General features: G+C 34.8%; 3 protein-coding genes across 3 annotated transcripts; 1 reads left to right on the top strand and 2 right to left on the bottom strand.

Annotated features, from left to right (window-relative positions):
* Window positions 1–403: 403 nt before the first annotated feature.
* Window positions 404–2,869, top strand: LOC141718081 (peroxynitrite isomerase Rv2717c). The gene is made up of 3 exons (XM_074520441.1): window positions 404–837; window positions 918–986; window positions 2,455–2,869. Exons 1-3 carry the CDS (start codon window positions 538–540, stop codon window positions 2,572–2,574), a joined length of 489 nt encoding a protein of 162 aa, XP_074376542.1. The 5' UTR covers window positions 404–537; the 3' UTR covers window positions 2,575–2,869.
* Window positions 2,870–4,070: 1,201 nt separating this feature from the next.
* Window positions 4,071–5,505, bottom strand: LOC141718080 (2-methylene-furan-3-one reductase-like). The gene is made up of 3 exons (XM_074520440.1): window positions 5,231–5,505; window positions 4,812–5,135; window positions 4,071–4,687 (listed from the first exon to the last, which is right to left on the bottom strand). The coding sequence occupies exons 1-3, from the start codon at window positions 5,411–5,413 to the stop codon at window positions 4,262–4,264; spliced, it is 933 nt and encodes a 310-aa protein (XP_074376541.1). The 5' UTR covers window positions 5,414–5,505; the 3' UTR covers window positions 4,071–4,261.
* A 2,800-nt stretch (window positions 5,506–8,305) lies between these two features.
* Window positions 8,306–9,739, bottom strand: LOC141718079 (2-methylene-furan-3-one reductase-like). Its single transcript, XM_074520439.1, has 3 exons — window positions 9,453–9,739; window positions 9,034–9,357; window positions 8,306–8,915 (listed from the first exon to the last, which is right to left on the bottom strand). Exons 1-3 carry the CDS (start codon window positions 9,633–9,635, stop codon window positions 8,490–8,492), a joined length of 933 nt encoding a protein of 310 aa, XP_074376540.1. The 5' UTR covers window positions 9,636–9,739; the 3' UTR covers window positions 8,306–8,489.
* Between the last annotated feature and the right edge of the window lie 9,805 nt (window positions 9,740–19,544).

Genomic DNA, 19,544 nt, shown 5'->3' with positions numbered 1-19,544 from the left:
TCTATTAATATTGTAATATTTAATAAAAGAGTGTTAATATATTAATATTATTATATTTAATAATAAAATTTTAATAAAAATAAATATGCTTACTTATCGGAAAAAATGACAAAAATAGCCAATTTTTGAAAAAAATTAACTAAAATAGTCATTCTGAAAAAAGTGGCCAATTTTAGTCGATTGATTACTGCTCTGTCAGTTGGGTATCCCAATTTGTATAAGATACTCCACTGGTAATTTGGATATTTCACATATGGATATTCGAAAGTTGGGTATCTCATATAAAGTGACAGTGATAATTGGATATCCCGTCAGTTAAAGTTGGTTAATTTTTCAAAAATTTATAATTTTTGTTAATTTTATGTAAAAATAGGCTAAATTTGTGGGGAAAAAAAGTCAATGCACAGAGGTTGTAAGCTTACATAAGAATATCCAGAAACCGAAGATGGGGAAACTACAAGGAGGGCGATAAATCTAATCTATAGATACAAGCAAGGTCAAGGTCAAGGTCAAGGTCCTGTGGTGAAGAAGGGAAGGATGATTAAAGCAGGAGGAGGAGGAGGAGCAATACATCCAGCAGTGGAGCCATTAGCATACTTGTTAGGAACCTGGAGAGGCCAAGGCCAAGGTGGATTTCCAACCATCTCTTCTTTTCAATACACTGAAGAGCTTCATTTCTCTCACCCTGGTAACAAGCCTGTTATTATTTACACTCAAAAAACATGGAAATCAAACTCCGGCGAGCCGATGCACGCTGAGAGTGGCTATTGGAGGCCTAAACCTGATGGCTCCATTGAAGTTGTCATTGCTCAGAGTACTGGTCTTGTTGAAGTCTTGGTAACCCCTGTTTCTTCTATGTTTTATTTATTTATTTTAATTTTGTTTCTAATGTTAATTGGTTTTACTATTAAATCCAGAAAGGAACATCAAATGCAGATGATAAAGTGGTTAAGCTTCGCAGTGAATTGGTGGGCAATGCTTCTAAGGTACTTATAAGAAATTTAATTTAATTATGCCCAAAGAAGCAGCCACACTTGGGTCCTGTACCGACTCCTACTTCCCTTGCCGGATATTCGGACACACATATTCCCGTATTGGACATGCGAATTCTTCCACGATACTAATCTGAAATTTTATCTTCATAAATTGTAGTTAAAAATCTATTTTAGCAAACTACATTTAGGAAATTGAGTATCCATGTTTATTATTTACTGCAAAAGTATTGATTATCGTATTCATTTTTGCATAAACTAAAAAAAGTGCTTGTATTTTTGTGTTTTAAATTAATAAATGATGCAATTGATTCATTTTTTATGCAATTTTTGGTTTTGTTAGTAGGTTTTATTATGTTCAACATGAAATACTTGTGAATTTTTCGTTCATTATTCCCTTGTCCCCCGCCCTATTCCCATATTATTATATTTGTCGAGTTCCTGTATCCCCACACTAAGCAAGGACACGGGAGCGGGAGTGCATGTGCATTTGCCTATGCACTCCCGCTCCCGTGTCCTTGCTTCCTAGATTATGTGTAATATAGGAGTAGAAATATATATTAGCGAAATTGGAAGTTAAATTTATGCATAGGCAAATATTTAAACCATGTAAGATAAGATAAGATGCAAGTGTAACAAAGAAATTTTTAATTTTAGCAAGAATTTGAACTTAATTGAATTCTATGCATAAATTTTCTTATAACATAAGATAAAATGATAAATACAGTAAAATATTAAAATTTTCTATCACTGACTTTTAAAAATAAAGTGGGGGATATGGGACTTACTGGCCCCAAGTCTGCCATTGCATACAAATGCATATTCTTCTTTGTTCTAGTGCTAATTTAAATTTTAAAGTTTAAACTTGGAGTTATGGACTGGCTATGGTTCTGGTATTAAATTCAGTGAAGTTTCACAAATTCCATGTTCATATAATGAATTGGTGGACGCTTACTTTTTTCCCCATGTTTAAGAGGCTTTATAAACTTGCCACTTTTTTTACATACATAGCACTTGAATATTATATGCTCTGATACTAGAGAGGAAAACCTGTTGAGAAAGTACTCCTCATTGCTAGTGACTGGAAAGTCACTGCTGATGTATTTTACTTCTTTTCACGGATCTTCTTTTGAATTTGTTAAGTTACAAGTTTTATGATAAGGTTATTTACTTCATTGATCCTTGAAAAGTAAACTAGTGCACTATCTCATCTCCATCTTCCATGCAAATTCTTTGATATCTCTTTGGACAGTGTTCTTGTGTGCTCCTTAATGTTCAAATTCTCACTCTTAGATTGATGTACCTTTCTCTATAAGTGTTATTTCGTGTTAAGGTTAAAGTGGCTCTGTTTCTATAGTTGCGATGTGTACATTGACAGCACAGATCTGTATAAAAATATAATTGTTGACATTCTTGTAAAAATGAAGCCAAAAAAGATTCACGTCTGTAATGCTACAAACAGGTGAAAGAGATTACTCGGACTTTTAAGCTGGTTGATGGAGAACTTACCTATGAAGTTGAAATGGCTACTGGAGCTGTAAGTCTTCAGCCACACTTGAGAGCCTCCTTGAAGAAGCTGTGATCGAAATCACTGAAGTACGAAGTAAAAATTTCTTGAAGTTGCTTATGCAGTTTCCAACTTCGTCTTGCGGCTTCTTTTCTTACAACTTTGACCCAGTACTGTGTTTGAAGCTGTTAACTACGAGTGGCTTTTCCAACATTTATGCGTCAGTCGTATGGTATACTGGTATTTTGGGAATTGCTAAGAATAGTCAACATTCTTGATGTTTGGAGTTAAAACTCGAGGCAAGCATTTAGTGTGCCAGTGCACTGTGACTCTTCTAACACAATATTTACACGTATAATTTTGATCTTTACTCTGACGCTCTTATTATGTAAGAATATACTTCAGAAGTTTCTATTTTATGTCAATTTTGATTACAAGAATATTTGACATTACATATAAAATTAAAAATGGAGGGACGGGAAGAAAAGGGTCTGCTCCAAGTTCATTCATGGCAAAACAAATAGAAAATGTAAATAAAATCTAAATGGATCACAAGATTCTCCTCAACCGCACTAAACTCAACCAATGTTATCTATTTCAATCCTGCAGAGGTGTTTCTTCAATGTTACCATAGACTTCACTTTCTTCCTTTAGCTTTTTTTTTTTTGGTTCCAACATTAACCATAACTCAAGCTATATTACAAGTACAAAAGTGCTAGAATGTAGATATCCAAAAAGTGACTGTACAAAATATAAAATAATTGCATGTAAAGCAGAATCAGGAACACCGGTCCGTACTCTGTTCCAAACTATTACGCTAATGAACCATGGAAGAACAAAATTAATTATTCTTGCTATTTAAATTTTTTTACCCAATTTTAAAAGAATTTATCTTTTATAGAAAAAACTATTGGGCTAATAAACCATGGAGGAAAATGCGTTAAAATTGGGTCCAGTCGGCAGATGTGGCTCTGAACACAAGCCGTGATGCTACCGAGTCGGGGCACCATGAAAAATAAAGATTTAGGGGCACAAAACTTTGTATTCGGGAGCATGGAATACTTTTTGAAACATAGTCTCTTATTGACAGAGAAATTTTGTGTATAAGTTGACAAATATTTGAGTGATAATTTAGCTTTTAAGGTCTATTTTAGGTATGTCATATCAGCATTCACGTCAACATTCTGTTAGTTTATTTAACCGGAGTAACAGCAGAAGAAGGTTTTAGAATGTTCAAGCATTGACTAAATGTTTAAAAGTTTTTCATGCTGGTGAACCTTAAAGACTAGAGGAGAGACTAATGAAATATTGTGGAAGGAATTCCTTTTTTAGAGCATTTCCAATCATATAGTACTCTTAACTAAAAATCATTAATACATAATATAAATAAAAAATATAGAGATTATGTAAAAAAATCCATCTCCGATGGTACATTCCCCTTATTTATAAGTTGGCTATATTTGTTGAACCTTTATATAAAAAATCTGTAAAAAGAAATTTAATATGTCCAATTTAGCTAATCAATTATAACTAATGGTACTAGGAGATGCTCTTATTTGAAACAAAAGAAATATTCCGAAATAAATTCTTTTATTCCATGTCAAAGTTGATTACAAGAACAAATATCTTACACTACAAACCAAATAAAAATTGAGAGTTCGAAAAAGAAAGATCTGTTCCCAGTTAATTTATTGCACAACACAAACCAAAAAAATTGTCGATGGTAAACAAGCTGTATAAGTTGATGATCACTGTTGAGTGTTTAGGCAATAGGATAAATGACAACTTTGCCAATAGCTCTACCAGTTTCAAGATGTGCAAATGCTTCCACGGTCTGGGAGAATGGGAATGGTGATTTAGGGTCTAACAGAGCCGTCACCTTTCCACTCTCCAAATATGGGTTCAGTTTCTCCAGATCTGATGCTTTGGAAGTTACTAGAAAGGAGACACCAGGTGCAGTCACTTTGCCCCAGATCGATACTACTTTCCCATTTTCTTTGATCGCCTTCACTGCTTTGTCGCATGCACCAACTGTATCAAATACCATGTCGTATTTCTCAGGCAACTCCTCGAATTGTTCCTTTGTGTAGTCAATTGTGACATCAGCACCTAAACTCATCATAAGCTCGATCTTTCCAGCGCTACAAGTAGTTACAATTTTTGAAGCACCAAAAACATGTTTTGCTAGCTGCATCAACACAAAATAATTAACTTTTCTAGATTAATAAAATAGAACACTAAAACAAGACAAATGAAAGTGAGAAGAAACTTGAGCAGTCGCCTTTGAAAAAAAGCTAATAATATGTATGTACCTGGATTGCTAGGGAGCCAACACCACCAGCACCACCCAGGATGAGGACAGATTTGCCGGGAGTGAATTCCACGAGTTCAAAACCTTGATAAGCAGTCAAAAGAGCGAGGGGAAGGCTAGCTGCTTCAGCAAAGCTCAAATTCTTGGGTTTAATAGCCACAAGATTCTCCTCCACTGCAGTGAACTCTGCCAATGTTCCTGATCGTTTACAATTCTTTAGAGGTGTCTCGTTAACATTACCATAGACTTCATCTCCTTCCTTGAGCTTCTTAACTTTGCTCCCAACTTTAACCACAACTCCAGCTACATCATATCCTGGAACATGCTGCAACCATTGCAAGAACAAAAGTCTTAGAAAGTACTCGTAATATACATCAAAAGAATTACACCAAATATACAAGGAAAACAGAAAATACTTACAGGTAAAGCGGAGTCGATGCCTTTAAAGAAACCGAGCATACGCTTATAATCAACAGGATTAAGAGCAGCAGCTTCAACCTTAACAAGAACCTGATCATCATTGATCTCAGGTACATTGTACTCTGATTCTAATTTCAACACATTTCCTGAGGCACCATATTCTTCATTAACCCAAGCTTTCATTTTCGAAATGTTGGAAGTATCAATCTCTCTGTACTAACAATGTTATGAATATGTTTAAACAAACATAGATGATTGTTAGTTTGTATCTGAAACAATCCTCAGCAACCCCTTGTATTTATAGTGCAACATAGCGTTCAATTTCGATTTATGTTAACTTATGCATCACGTGGTGTTGACCACCTACATAGTCGTGATTTGAGGTCTCTTTTCTTTTCTAGAGTATTTCATAATTCAAAGAAATATACCCTACTATACTAAATTTAATATTATCATAAAAAAATTGACTTTTCTTGGCTGCTATGTTCCCATCACACCATACCAAACAACTTCTTAATTATAAAAGAGTACTACAACATGTGATTCTTTATTTAGAGTAACGTTTTATAAAGCCGCCTTGATTGAACTCAAAGTGCTCAATCAGAGAACCTAGATGGCCTAGCTATCTTATGACTTGAACCGTTTCTGTGAGGTTAAAGTGGTGGGTTTATAATGATTTGCGTCTCAACTCATTTACAAACTCAAAATTCTTACTACAATCTTTTACTTAAAGTGTATTGTGGATGCATACTTATTTAAGTGTCATTTCTAACATTACAAAATAATGTTAAACAACCTAAAATTGAATTTAAATAATTGTCCACTGCAGCATTTATCTACAAATCATTTTTGGTTAACAATCATATAATAGTTGCTAGCTATCAATAATTTGTTCAATATTTCAATCAAAAAAAAAGTTTAGCCAACAAGACCACGAGTCTTACATGAACCTATTATCTAAAGCAAACACAGATTATAAAGATTAACGTGCAAGCCACATAGGTTTTGTTAGTATAATAACTAAAAAGTCATTTCCCATAAACACCTTACAGATACTAATGTTTAGACACTATATACATCCGCAACCGCAACCGTTTTCAAGTAGATGAAACAAAAATTGTGGAATGAACTTCTATATATTTGATGTCAAGATTAATTTCAAGAAGAATAACAAAATTTGACATTATAGACAAAATAAAAATGCGAGAGTAAAAAAAAGGTTCCAAATTCATTTCCTGGCATGACAACACTAGAAAAAATGAAATGTAAATGGATTTGAGGCATTTTGAGTTGATCAAAATGAGTATATAGACAATGAGATATATGACGCATTGAAAGTATAGCTCTGCCGGTTTCAAGATGTGCAAATGCTTCAGGTATTTGAGATTCAGGGTCTAGGGTCTAGGGTCTAGGGTCTAGGGTCTAACATAGGGCTCACCTTTTCACTCTCCAAGTACAAATTCAGTTTCTCCGGTTCTGATCTTTTGCAAATCACTATCAACCAGAAACGCCTTACTCCAAAGGAATACTACTTTTTAAGGGTGATCTCCCGTACTACTTTGCCATCTTCTTTGATTGTTTTCACTGCCTTGGCATGCACCAACTGTACTAAACACCATATCATATTTCTCAAGCAACTCCCCCAATTGTTCCTTCACCTATTAAATTGCGATGTCAGCATGTACATCACCTAAACTCGCACAAACTCAACCTTTCCAGCACAACTAGTCACAAAAAAAAAACCAAAAACAAAAATGTATTCCTAGCTGCAGCAACACAGGATATTTAATATTTTAAGATAAATTATAAACTAAAACGAGAAAAATGAAAGTGCAAAGAATCATGAACAGTTGTATATGACTGGAAGCTAATGCGCAAATAATATCACCTAAATAGCTACTGATAGGGCTGTCAATGGATCGGATATGGATCGGATCAGGAATGATCCATATCCTGATCCGTTTATATTTACCGGATTCGGATCCGGATCGGATCGCAACCGGATTTTTTATAGCATGATTCATATCCGGATCCGTTAGGATTACCGGATTTCGGATCAGAGCTCCGGTCCATTTATATTTAGAAAAAAGTTAATTATATTTTACAAAATTGAAAACTATTTTAACTGCCTTTAAATAAACATGAGATAGTGGAACTACAGGCAGAGCTATAAAAAATAAATCAAAAACAAATTGGGATACAAGAATGTAATGTCGGTTATGCAGAATTACATATGGAAGATCAAAAGTTTAAGCGTGAGGTCCTGAGAGTTGAGCCCCGTGATTTACTTACAACATAGAAAACAAGACCGAGAGACAGTGTGGTTTGTTACACATAAATTTAGTTCCAGTCCAACTCTACTCACTTCCTTTAATTTTATATTTTAAATATTTAGTATATATATTATATATTATATTATATTACATTTATATAAATATCCGGATCGGATTTTTTTTGGATCGGGTCATATCAAATCCATATCCTAGACTTGTTGAATCGGATTTTTTCCGAATTGGATTTTATTTTTAATGATCCATATCCGCTCCGTTAGCATTCGGATCGGATATCTAGATCGGATCGGACCGGACCAGATATCCGATCCATTGACCGCCCTAGCTACTGAGCCAACGCCACCAGCGCCATCCAAGACAAGGACAGATTTACTAGGATTTAATTTAGTGAGTATGAAACCTTGATAAGCAGTCGGAAGAGAAAGGGAAGCCTAGCTGCTATAATCTTTTTTTTTGGAATAAAGCCTAGCCGCTGTAGCAAAGGTTACGTTCTTAGGCTTGAGAGCCACAAAATTCTCTTCCACTGCAGTGAACTCAGCCAATGCTATCTTTTTCAATTCAGCAGAGATGTTTCTTCAATGTTACCAAAGAATTCAATTTCCCTTTAGCTCTTTTATTTGCTTCCAACATTAACCACAGCTTCAGCCATGTCATATCCCGTGGAACATGCTGGAATTATTACATGTACAACAATGCTAGAATGTAGATATCCAAACAATGACAGTAAAGTAAACATAAAAAGCGAATGCAAAATACAAAGGAATATTGTGAAATATAGATGAAATATTGTGAAATAAACTTTTTATTTGATGTCAAAGTTGATTACAAGAGGAATAATTTGACATAACAAACCAAATAAAAATCGAGAGTTCAAAAAAAAATCTGTTCCCAATTCATTTGTAGAACACAAAGGAAACCAAATGCAAATGGACTAGTAGCAGTATGAGTTGATGATCCGTGTTGAGCGTTCAGGCAATAGGATAAATGACAACTTTGCCAATAGCTCTGCCAGTTTCAAGATGTGCGAATGCTTCCACGGTCTGAGAGAATGGGAATGGTGATTTAGGGTCTAGCAAAGCCGTCACCTTCCCACTCTCCAAGTATGGGTTCAGTTTCTCCAGATCTGATCCTTTGGAAGTTACTAGAAACGACACACCTGGTGCAGTCACTTTGCCCCAGATTGATACTACTTTTCCATCTTCTTTCATCACCTTCACTGCCTTGTCGCAGGCACCAACTGTGTCAAATACCATATCATATTTCTCTGGCAGTTCCTCGAATTGTTCCTTTGTGTAGTCAATTGTGACATCAGCACCCAAACTCATCACAAGCTCGATCTTTCCAGCGCTACAAGTAGTAACAATTTTTGAAGCACCAAAAACATGTTTTGCTAGCTGCATCAACACAAAATAATTAACATGTCAAAACAAAAAAAAACTAAAACGAGACAAATGAAAGTGAGAAGAAATTTAAACCGTCGCGTGTGAAAAAACACTAATAATATGTATAAACCTGAATTGCTAGGGAGCCAACCCCACCAGCACCGCCCAAGATAAGGACAGATTTGCCAGGAGTGAATTCAGCAAGTTCGAAACCTTGATAAGCGGTCAAAAGAGCGAGGGGAAGGCTAGCAGCTTCAGCAAAGCTCAAATTCTTGGGTTTAATAGCCACAAGATTCTCCTCCACTGCAGTGAACTCTGCCAATGTTCCCGATCGTTTACAATTCTTCAGAGGTGTCTCGTTAACATTACCGTAGACTTCATCTCCTTCCTTGAGCTTCTTAACTTTGCTCCCAACTTTAACCACAACTCCAGCTACATCATATCCCGGAACATGCTGCAACCATTGCAAGAACAAAAGTCTTAGAAAGTACTCGTAATATACATCAAAAGAATGACAGTCAAGATACATGGAAAACATAAAATACTTACAGGTAAAGCGGAGTCGATGCCCTTAAAGAAGCCGAGCATACGCTTATAATCAACGGGATTAAGAGCAGCAGCTTCAACCTTAACAAGAACCTGATCATCATTGATCTCAGGTACATTGTACTCTGTTTCAAATTTCAACACACTTCCTGATGCACCATATTCTTCATTAACCCATGCCTTCATTTTTCCAAATCTTTCAAGTATTAAACTCTCTGTCTGATAACAATGGTATGATATGAATGTTTAAACAAGTAGTAGATGATTGTTAGTTACTTAGTTTGTATTTGAAATAATTATCCGCAACCTCTCTATTTATATCGTAACACGAGCATTTTAAATTATGTTAAATCGGTCATTTTCTGTTAAAATTGACTTTTTTCGGCTTCTGTGTCCCCACCCCACCAAACAACTTGATAATATATAATAAATAAATAAATAAATATAATACTGATTCATGATCTAGAGTACCGGTTCTAAAGCCGCCTTAAATTTATTTAATTATTGAATTGATGAAGCCGCCTTAATTGAAATGACTATAATATGATTTCGGATGCGTTCAAAGAGCAAGGAATTCACCTCTCTCACACAAACTTTAATTTCAGTGTGGTTTAAGACCATGTTCATCACTCTGGATCGGGTGATTTCGTTTAAAAAATGATACACAAATATTTATTCTCAAATATTTATATGTATCATAAATAAATAGTAATATTTCGTAAATAAGATGATACCAGTGTGTATATATAGGCATTTTTTCAATATAGAACATTCTAATTATATATAAAATCGCAGAGAATCTTTAATTCTATTATAAAATTTCATCAAATTCGTTATTAATGTAGATTAATACTTATATTTAAATATAATAAAATATTTAACAACTGAAATTTCAAAAAAATAATTGGTTTTAAATTTGATCCTATTGTATAATAATTTTGGATAACTGTGATTCTACTATATAATCACTTTAAACTATTTCATCAAATTTCAATGATTTTTTAAATAAAAAAATTGTGCAACTTTATTTTTTCATTTGGTAAATAAAATTTGTAATTATATATGATGAAAAATAAAATAAAATATATATTTATATATTTTAAACAATAGTTCTACATGGACCCTCTATCTAAGAAAGCCCTCAATGAATTGTCACTCTATATATATAATATTTAAAAATGATTATATTTTAGTGTTTTTTTATCGTAGATAACCCGCGGCCGCTTTTCTTCGGGTGCACACTTGGTAAATCATATGGGCTCACGCAATAGCCTGCAAATTACGTGAACTAAGGTAAACCGCATTTAAGTGACATGCTCTAACTCGGGAGGCATAATCATAAATTCTCCTCTTGTAGGATTCAAACTTGTAATCAAGAGTATAGTTATCCCCTCTTTAACCAACTGAGCCAACTCTTACGGGCTACATTTTAGTTTTGTAATTAAATATTCGGGTATTTTTTTTTTAGGATTTATATAGATGATTTCGAATACAAATATTTAAAAACGAGTAATTCGTTATTTAATCGAGTTAAACCAAATCAATACGAATATTATATTCAAATTCGAGTCAAATATAAGCACTGTATAAAAGTTTTAATTCGAATCTGGACCGAATCTAAATGAGTATTTATAAATTCGAACCAAATTTCTATTGTTTTGTCTCTTTAGATATAAAATACTCTACTTGTCAAAAAATTATATAAATATATAAAATTGACCATTTGCGCTTTATCTTTTGCTTAATATAAATTTGGCACCATCTTTCGCTTAATAAGTTACTCTTATCTTTTTCTCCTTATGATACTATCTATTGTCCGCATAATTTTTATATTATAGTTTACGGTAAATCCCATGCTGATGGCGGACATATACCTAGTCATATTTTGTTTAATAACATCGGTGACCAGTGTTTAAATTTTTCTGATTAATATGATAATAATTTGCAATTAGCGGTTAGGTATTAAATGTAACATATTGAATTCGTCATTTTCATTTGTCATGAGTTATCCCACATCGTTTGTAGGAGTGACAGATTGTTAGCATATAAGCAGTCAGTTAACTCCATTAATATGAGATCTTTTGAGAGTGACCCAAAAAATAAATCTGTGTGGGTTTGTCTCGGCCCAAAGCGGGCAATATCATATTATGGTGGAGTTAGATCTTCTTAGCAAGCCCAACAATTGGTATCAAAGTCAGGTTGTAAAGATCTAGAACAATCTCAGTTGAGTTTCCAGATAAACCTAGGAAAAGTCAATGGGCTAACCAATATAGGCTCAAGAAAAAGGCAGGTGGACCTTCTAGTATGGGCCTAGGGGGACGCAGATAGCCAGATTGATTTCTAGTATGGGTCAAAGAGAGAGCCTAATCACATAATCAGAAGGCAGATCTGACAGGTGTTAAGCCCGATGTGTAAAGAGGGGAATTGTTAGGAGTTGTCCCACCTCGTTTGTGGGAGTGGCATATTGCTAGCATATTAGCGGCCAGTTAACTCTCGATGTGTGAAGGGGGTATTTTAGGAGTTGTCCCACATCGTTTGTGAGATGGGAAGATTGCTAGCATATAAGCAGTCAGTTAACTCCATTAATATGCGGAATTTTAGGAATGACCCAAAAATAAATCCTTGCGGGGTTGTCTCGGTCCAAAGCGGACAATATCATACTAAGGTGGAGTTAGGTTTGTTTAGCAAGTCCAACATCACTAATGGATTGTTTAGCTACTTTGAACAAAACTTTTTGGTAAATAAATATTTCAATTAGTTTGTTTTTTTACTTGAGTTAAAAAAATCCCAAATAGAATTTTTAAAATCATCTTTTTGGGAGCAAACCACTATTTCAAAAAACTAACTACGAAACACTAATATTAGAGATTTCATTTGATCAAAATTCTAATCTAATTTAAAATTTGTCTGTTGCGTAAAATTCAAATGTGTAAGTGTAAGTAATATAGTAATAATTACCAGTTGTCATTACTCAAAGACTGTATATGAATATTAATCGCAAGTAAGGTATAAAAATTTAGTTATCGAGCACAATAGTTATTCGAAGGCTTTTCATAACTAAACTTATTAATAAGAACTAATTTATATAACTAAATTATACTAGCAAAGAGAATCGTTACGGATTTTAAATATGAGAAGATTAATAATGATAATTACTTCCCCTAATACGTGAAAATTGAAAAAAGAGTCGAGTAGTACTATAGCAAATTCACTGCTCACTAGGTCTCGAAATCACTATAATATAATTATATCAAATAAACTAAAGTATGTTTATAATAATTTACTCTTCGGAATATAACTAAGTACCAATTCATAAAGTTATGCATGTTCACAATATTGTCTATACCGTAACAACATTATACTCAAAAGATATAACACATATTCATAACAAAGAGTTAAAAAGAGAATTCTAAACAAAAAGATGGACACAAACAATTTAAGTGAACGTCTTCAATGGCTATATCTCCTTCATCAAACTTCTTCATTCTCTCTCTTTTGCCTATATCTTTCTATTGTGCTAGGTATATTATTCAGATTAGGTCCGAGTAATAATTATAATATAGCTAATAAAAGTATTTTTAATTAACTAATGCAAATAAAAAAATTCCTAGTTAAAATTAAATTCCAGGAAAGAGGAAAATTTGTAGTTGACTTTTTCACTCTGATTCTGGAGTCTGGACTGATTCGGTTCGACTTTAAATCAATGTCATTTCTGAAGTAAAGCTCTTCTCATAAGTTTTTTGTGTGCTGTTGAATCGTCAGGATCAGATTTTAAAACTCCAATTATGGCCCAAACATCTTAGACTACATGTTAGGTCACACACACACTGTAGAGGGGTGAATACAGTGTATAGTACACTCAAATCGAACTTTAAGAACTTAAGTAACAGAAAACAAACTTTATTGAAACAATAAACTCTGTTACAGTATGAAACTGTTACCTCTCAGTGATGAACAAATATCACGAGAGCTGCTAGGGTTACAATGAATAATCTTCTCGAATATATGATAACACTTATAGTGTAAACCCTATGTCTGTGTTTATATACTACACAGTTACAAGATAATCGCTAATTGATATGGAATATAATTCTGCTTTCTAAAATATATCAATCAGATATCTTTTCTTCCAAGTATTCTATTCTTCACGAAATTCCTTCTTCATGCATATCTCTTCTTATGTTTATCTCGATCTTCTTTCCTTTAATCAGCTACTGTCCTTATCTGATCGTCCTTCAGCACTTAAGTTCTGATATCTATCTTCTGATGATTATCTCCTGATAACATAAGTACTGATATCCTTAAGTCCTGACTTTCTTTCCTTTAATCAGTTACTGTCCTTATCTGATCGTCCTTCAGCACTTAAGTTCTGATATCTATCTTCTGATGATTATCTCCTGATAACATAAGTACTGATATCCTTAAGTCCTGACTTCCAGTATAAGTACTGATCAACAGTTAAGTACTGGTTTATCCTGTTCAAGTAAGATCTGAAAGCTAAACATAAAACATATTAGCCATGACATTATCAAATATATCTAACAATCTCCCCCAACTTGTAAATTAGCATAATATACAAGTTTAACAGATATTTGATGATGTCAAAAACATTAAGTACAAATGCATGAGAATTAGACTAGATAACTACAACTTACAGTCCTTAAAGCTTTACCAATATTCAACTTCTGATAACAACTTCAGTCTGTACAAATATCAGAATTTAAGCAGTTGTAGATCTTCGACTTGGCTTCATCATTTTCTGATCTCTCTGATGTCAGGAGTTGTTCTGAGATAGTTCTTCAACAAACATTTCTCAGCATATCTGAGTTCATCAATCATTCTCCTTTTGACATCTTTAAGCTCTCAGTATCTTCACCAGTTTGAAAGATTGCAGCTCTGAGATCATTGATCTTTGCTTTTCTCAACTCCTGATCTAGTCTTATGACATAAGCTTTGTCAGACTCCAGATTGAATTCAAGTCCCTTAATACCAAAATATGTTCTGATCTGTGCAGTATTAGGCTTCATATCAACAATATCACCATTGTGATCTCTGTACTTTGGAACATATGTGCTGTCAGACTTAACAGAATAAAGCCTTTTCTGTCTCTGAATCTGTTCTTTTAAGTAGTTTGCAGCAGTCCCTGTTATTCTGTCATCCACTTGAAGTAAGAAAAGTACATGCTCCAATTCTTCAAAATACTTCAATGGAATGACATTTTGTCTTATATGATAAACCCTACCCTTTGTCATGAAATACAACATGATGTATTCTTTCAAGTAGGTATGGTAAACCATTTGTACAGATTCCAGTTGATTCAATCTCTCAGGAGTTGCTCCAATACCTGGTTCACTCAAGGAAGTTGGATCATTGGTAGTGTTGTGTACTCTTCTTTCATCAGCACTTCCCAATCCAGTTTTATCTCTTGCTTCCTTTCCAGTGACTATTCTAGCTTCAAAACCACTTGCAGTAGTCTTCAAAGATTGAGTCTGTTTTGCTTTAGTGAATCCTGGTAGGAGTGTCTTTAATCTATTTTCTGATATCAAGTTAACTTGAGCTATGTCAGAGGTTACTTGCTTCTTCTGAATATCTGAACTTACAATTTCTTGACTCTGAACAACTTGAGCCATGTCAGAGGTTGTTTTAAGAACTTTTCTTGAAGTCAGAGCAAGATCATCCCTTTCATCAGTAATTTCTTCTTCCTCAGGAGGTACATAAACTTTGATAGGTTCACCAACCTTTTCTTTACCCTTGGATCTTGGATCTATCTGTGGTTGTGATCTAGCCAATGTTACTTCAGTATGTGTCCTTTCTTTGATCACAATACCTTTGAGTTTTGGAAGTGGCTTTTTACCAGAAGCTTCAGATTTAGATATTACTTTCTCTGATTTAAGCCTGGCTTCTTCTTCCTTTAAACTTTCCAAGTCCATTCCTGGATTTTCTTGAAGAAATAACCGTCTTGACATTTCCTCATCAAGATCTAAAAGTTCATCAGAACTTAACTTTTTACCAGCAGTAGAACTTATTCTTTTCCCAGTATCAGAACTTGTCCTGTGACTAGCTTGTCTTGATGTAAACCTTCTACCTTGACTATGACCGCTACCCATTCTAGAGTATCCTTGGTCATCATTTCCATCATCCTTTCCTTGCAGTGTCTTGTTAGTTTTGCATTTGGACTTAATTACCTTCTCCCCTTTTTTGGCATCAGCAGGTAGTAAAAGAGAGATAAGTAATTCCACTGAGGATTGGATTTCAGTAAGTTGCGATTGCTGAGAAGCTTGATTTGTCAGAATTTCATCAATCTGAGCTTGTTGTTTCTCTTGAGTTTTCTCAATATAAGCAATCATGTCAATGGTAGGTTGAAAGAACTTTTTCTTATCAAGTTTCCAAACTTGTTCCTGTTTGATAAAGTTCTCCTGAATCTTGTGTAGCTCTGCATGAGTAGTTGAATGAAGACCTTGTAAATGTTTATTACTCAATGCAGTGACTCTAAGCTGGGTTTTAAAATCATCAGAATTTAACATTTCATCAGCTTTAGTCAAGTGCTCCGCAAGATGCTTTTCAGTTGGAACACATGAAACTGAGTTTCATTCCTTAGTCCACTCCTGACCTGCAGGAGTTTCACTCCAAGGTACTGGTGCTTCCCCGATAATAAACTGCTTAACTAATTCAGAATTAGGAAGAGTCTGTTGAGGAGTATGTCCGGAAGGACCTGCTGCATCAGTATCTACAACAGGAGCAGTTGGAGCAGCATCACCAGTATCTCCAGCATGTGCAGCATCAGAACTTAAAGAATCAGTATCTTCTGATAAGACAACAGTGTGAGTAGCAATGGAGGCTTCAACATCCTCTAATTTCTGATCTTGTTCTAAGTTCTGATCAACAGCCATATCCTGATGCTCACCTAAAGTCTGATCATCAGTATCTAGATGCAGAGAAGGTGTCTTAGATAATTCTGGAGTTTGAACAGCATCCGTAACAGGTGTTGGTGAAGGATTTGGTGTTGTTGGAGCTTCTAAGAGAAATACTTCAGACACAACCAAGTGTTGAACATCAATATCAGCACTTGTGCCTGGATCAACAAGAGACACAGATGGTGAGTTAGCCTTGTCAGATACAGCTTCCTGAGATGGAGTTGATGGAGAAGAAGTGACTGGAGCAAATTCCTTGTCTTGTGAGATCAGAGATTCCTGATCCCCTTCCTTAACTGCTTCCTCTTCATCATCTGAAACTGGCCTTTGTGCCCTCTGTTTCTTGTACTTCTTTGTTGATTTAGATTCCTTGGGAGTTTCAGGAACTGTCATTCGTCTAAGCCTCTTGAGAAGCCTAGAACCCCCAATTTCAGAATCCTTCTGAGAAATCTCTTTCTCAGCTTCAGTTACAATAGGTTCCCTAGAAGGAACCGGTTCCTCAGAATCAGATTCATCTCTCAATGCAATCCTCCTTCTCTTTTGAGGTGTTTAAAGAACATTCTTTGTCCTCTTTGGCTTGGAAGATGAAGGCTTCACAGTAGGTGCTGAAGATGAAGGTTGAGCAGTCTGTGAAGTGGAGAGATAGGATTTGAGATATGTTCTGAGGGTAGGTTGAGTAGAATGAGAGGTAGGTACTGAGGTTGATGGATTTTGGGTGTTTGGAGTTGGTTGGACTTCAGAGTAAACAGATTGATGAGTAGTAGGATCAGCATTTACAAGAATCTGTTTTACAGACTGAGGAATCTGTAATTGTCTAACCACTGATTTCTTAGTGTCAGCATTTACAAGGTCATTAAAGTATCGTTTTGCAACCTTAAAAGGTGGGGTTTGGGTGCTGACTAATTGAGGTTTATCAGTACAATAAGTTTAAATAAGTTGACAGAATCTAGCAAAATAAACAACATCTCTATCCTCTGTCATCCTATCCCCAATAAAACCAATTAAAACAGTTGCAAAATCAAAATGAGTTTGATTGATAATTGCATACCCGATGTGCTGACTCATAATTGGGATAACATCAAAATTCGAACATTTGTTCCCAAAAGCTTTGGTGATGCAATCAAAGAAGAAACTCCATTCTCTTCTGATATTAGCCCGTTTCAACTGTCCAAGTTTCGTCAGACTCTTTTCATACCCCAAATCAGTTGATTCCTCTGGAATTGAGAAAGTACAATCTTCTGGAAGATGTAAAGCCCTGCGTACTGTACCAGGAGTGACTACAAAGGATGAATCACCCACTTGGAAGATAATACTGGGAGTTCCACGTTTACCACCATCATCAAAAAGTCCAGTCCTCCAAAACCTCAGAACTTGTTGGCTTGAAAAGAATTCAGGTTGTGTTAATGCATACCCAACCTCACTATGTGCAAGAAGATCTTGCACAAAGTGCAATTAAGATGGAGCTTCAGTATGATCAAGAACTGCAGCATAGTTGTTGGGGACAAACTTAGCTCCATCAATGATTAAATCCTTTGGTGCCATGTGAAAAAATTGAGATTCAAGTATGCCTGTTAGGTGTTTGATATAATGTCTGTATGAAAAACCAACGTGAGAAATAAAGAGAAAGAGAGTAAAAGTAAGCAGAGAGATAAAATATGAAGAAAATAAAAGATTAAAGAAATCTTCTCTCTGTTGTACATATACCTCAAAAAAAATGTTACCGTTGGACACCTGTCAGACATGCAGTAATAACGGATAGTTACTGGGCTCGAGAAAACAGGAATCATTACTTACCCATTTGCCTAGTTTCAAGGAAAAACCGTTCCATTTATCAAGAGAAACAGTTTTAATTCAAAATTTAAACCGTTATCACTGATTGGATTAATTTTCACTGCATCATTAATATTCTGAAAATAAATCACATGAAAATGACCAATATAAATTAGATAAGTGCTGAAAACGAATCAGAACTTAATATAAAACAAAATTTATATGGTCATCAGAATATCAATCAGGATTTATCAACACAAGATAAAATAACTCAGAGACAAAATCTTGAAGTAAAAACAACTTTCATTAATATATCAAGACAATACATTCATGAAATTGAAATTACATCAATACTTATACAAGATTTTCCCTAAGCTTCTAAACCTAACATCAACAGCCTTAGTCCTAGCTAAGAAGCCTGATAAAGATGATGATGAAGAAAAACAGGAAGAATACGAGATTAAGTCATCTTCTTCTTCCTACTCTCGACAAACAGAATGGCGAGTCGGATGATTCGCTCTTGCTGGCGGAGACGATAAAGATGAAGTTCTCTTCGAACGGCCACCAGATCACGTTTGATAACCTCTGGAAATTGAATCCAGAGATTGTGAGGAATATTGGTGATAGGGTATGGAGTTGGAATTCCATTCAAAAAGACATGCACAGTCTCATGACCATAATTGTAGAACCAGCCAAATGCAGCCATTTGTGATGATAAATGAAAAACGAGAGTGAGTTTGTGATAAAAGTGTGATGGGAAGGCTGATGTGAAGTGGTTGCTTATATAGGCAAGAGAATGCCAGAAGACGCAAAGAAATTGAATGCTGACAGGTAGAATTAATTCTACCTCGTCTCCCTAGACTTTGAAAAAGAATAACATTCATTGGAAAGAGGAATCATGGTTTAAAACGCACAAGAAACAAGTAACAGTGGGTTGTTCAAGTACGAATACCATTAATCCTAATCATAGTGACTATTAATCTTCCACTTCAACATATTCTAGTTCGAACTGAGACTGTTACCAAATTTTATTCACAGATAAGCCAAGTAAAGGATTAGACTGAGAAATCAGAACTTAGACCTATACCAGAACTTAACAGTCATCTGAACATAATTTCTTGACTCGAAAAAGGAATGCCCATCTTAGTAAATCCTCATACAAGTTCTGAGTTATAGACTTCAGAACTTAATCATCAGAACGTGTAACTAGATCTTGTCCTCAGAATTTGTGCAAAGTGACACAGTGACTGTTTATCTAAAATAACATAGACCACCACAGTAATTTTCATCATTCAGATGGAGTGATTAGTGTGTGCATTAAGCTAAATAACAGACAAAGAGTAAAGTCTGATTCACTTCAGTACATCTTAGAAATAAGGCATAACTAAATTTTTTGCTAAAGAGCTGTCATTGT

Source organism: Apium graveolens, chromosome 4, assembly GCF_009905375.1.
Source record: "Apium graveolens cultivar Ventura chromosome 4, ASM990537v1, whole genome shotgun sequence".
In the NCBI taxonomy this organism is placed as follows: domain Eukaryota; kingdom Viridiplantae; phylum Streptophyta; class Magnoliopsida; order Apiales; family Apiaceae; genus Apium; species Apium graveolens.
This window is presented reverse-complemented; position numbering and strand designations above follow the sequence as displayed.

What these genes read in the sequence shown, in the direction of transcription:
- LOC141718080 (XM_074520440.1), bottom strand. Translation starts at nt 5,413, where the DNA reads ATGAAAGCTTGGGTTAATGAAGAATATGGTGCCTCAGGAAATGTGTTG. An exon ending in GCATCGACTCCGCTTTACCT is followed by an intron (nt 5,136 to 5,230) that starts GTAAGTATTTTC and finishes CAATGGTTGCAG; the next exon opens with CATGTTCCAGGATATGATGT. An exon ending in TTGGCTCCCTAGCAATCCAG is followed by an intron (nt 4,688 to 4,811) that starts GTACATACATAT and finishes GTGTTGATGCAG; the next exon opens with CTAGCAAAACATGTTTTTGG.
- LOC141718079 (XM_074520439.1), bottom strand. Translation starts at nt 9,635, where the DNA reads ATGAAGGCATGGGTTAATGAAGAATATGGTGCATCAGGAAGTGTGTTG. An exon ending in GCATCGACTCCGCTTTACCT is followed by an intron (nt 9,358 to 9,452) that starts GTAAGTATTTTA and finishes CAATGGTTGCAG; the next exon opens with CATGTTCCGGGATATGATGT. An exon ending in TTGGCTCCCTAGCAATTCAG is followed by an intron (nt 8,916 to 9,033) that starts GTTTATACATAT and finishes GTGTTGATGCAG; the next exon opens with CTAGCAAAACATGTTTTTGG.
- LOC141718081 (XM_074520441.1), top strand. Translation starts at nt 538, where the DNA reads ATGATTAAAGCAGGAGGAGGAGGAGGAGCAATACATCCAGCAGTGGAG. An exon ending in CTGGTCTTGTTGAAGTCTTG is followed by an intron (nt 838 to 917) that starts GTAACCCCTGTT and finishes TATTAAATCCAG; the next exon opens with AAAGGAACATCAAATGCAGA. An exon ending in TGGTGGGCAATGCTTCTAAG is followed by an intron (nt 987 to 2,454) that starts GTACTTATAAGA and finishes TGCTACAAACAG; the next exon opens with GTGAAAGAGATTACTCGGAC.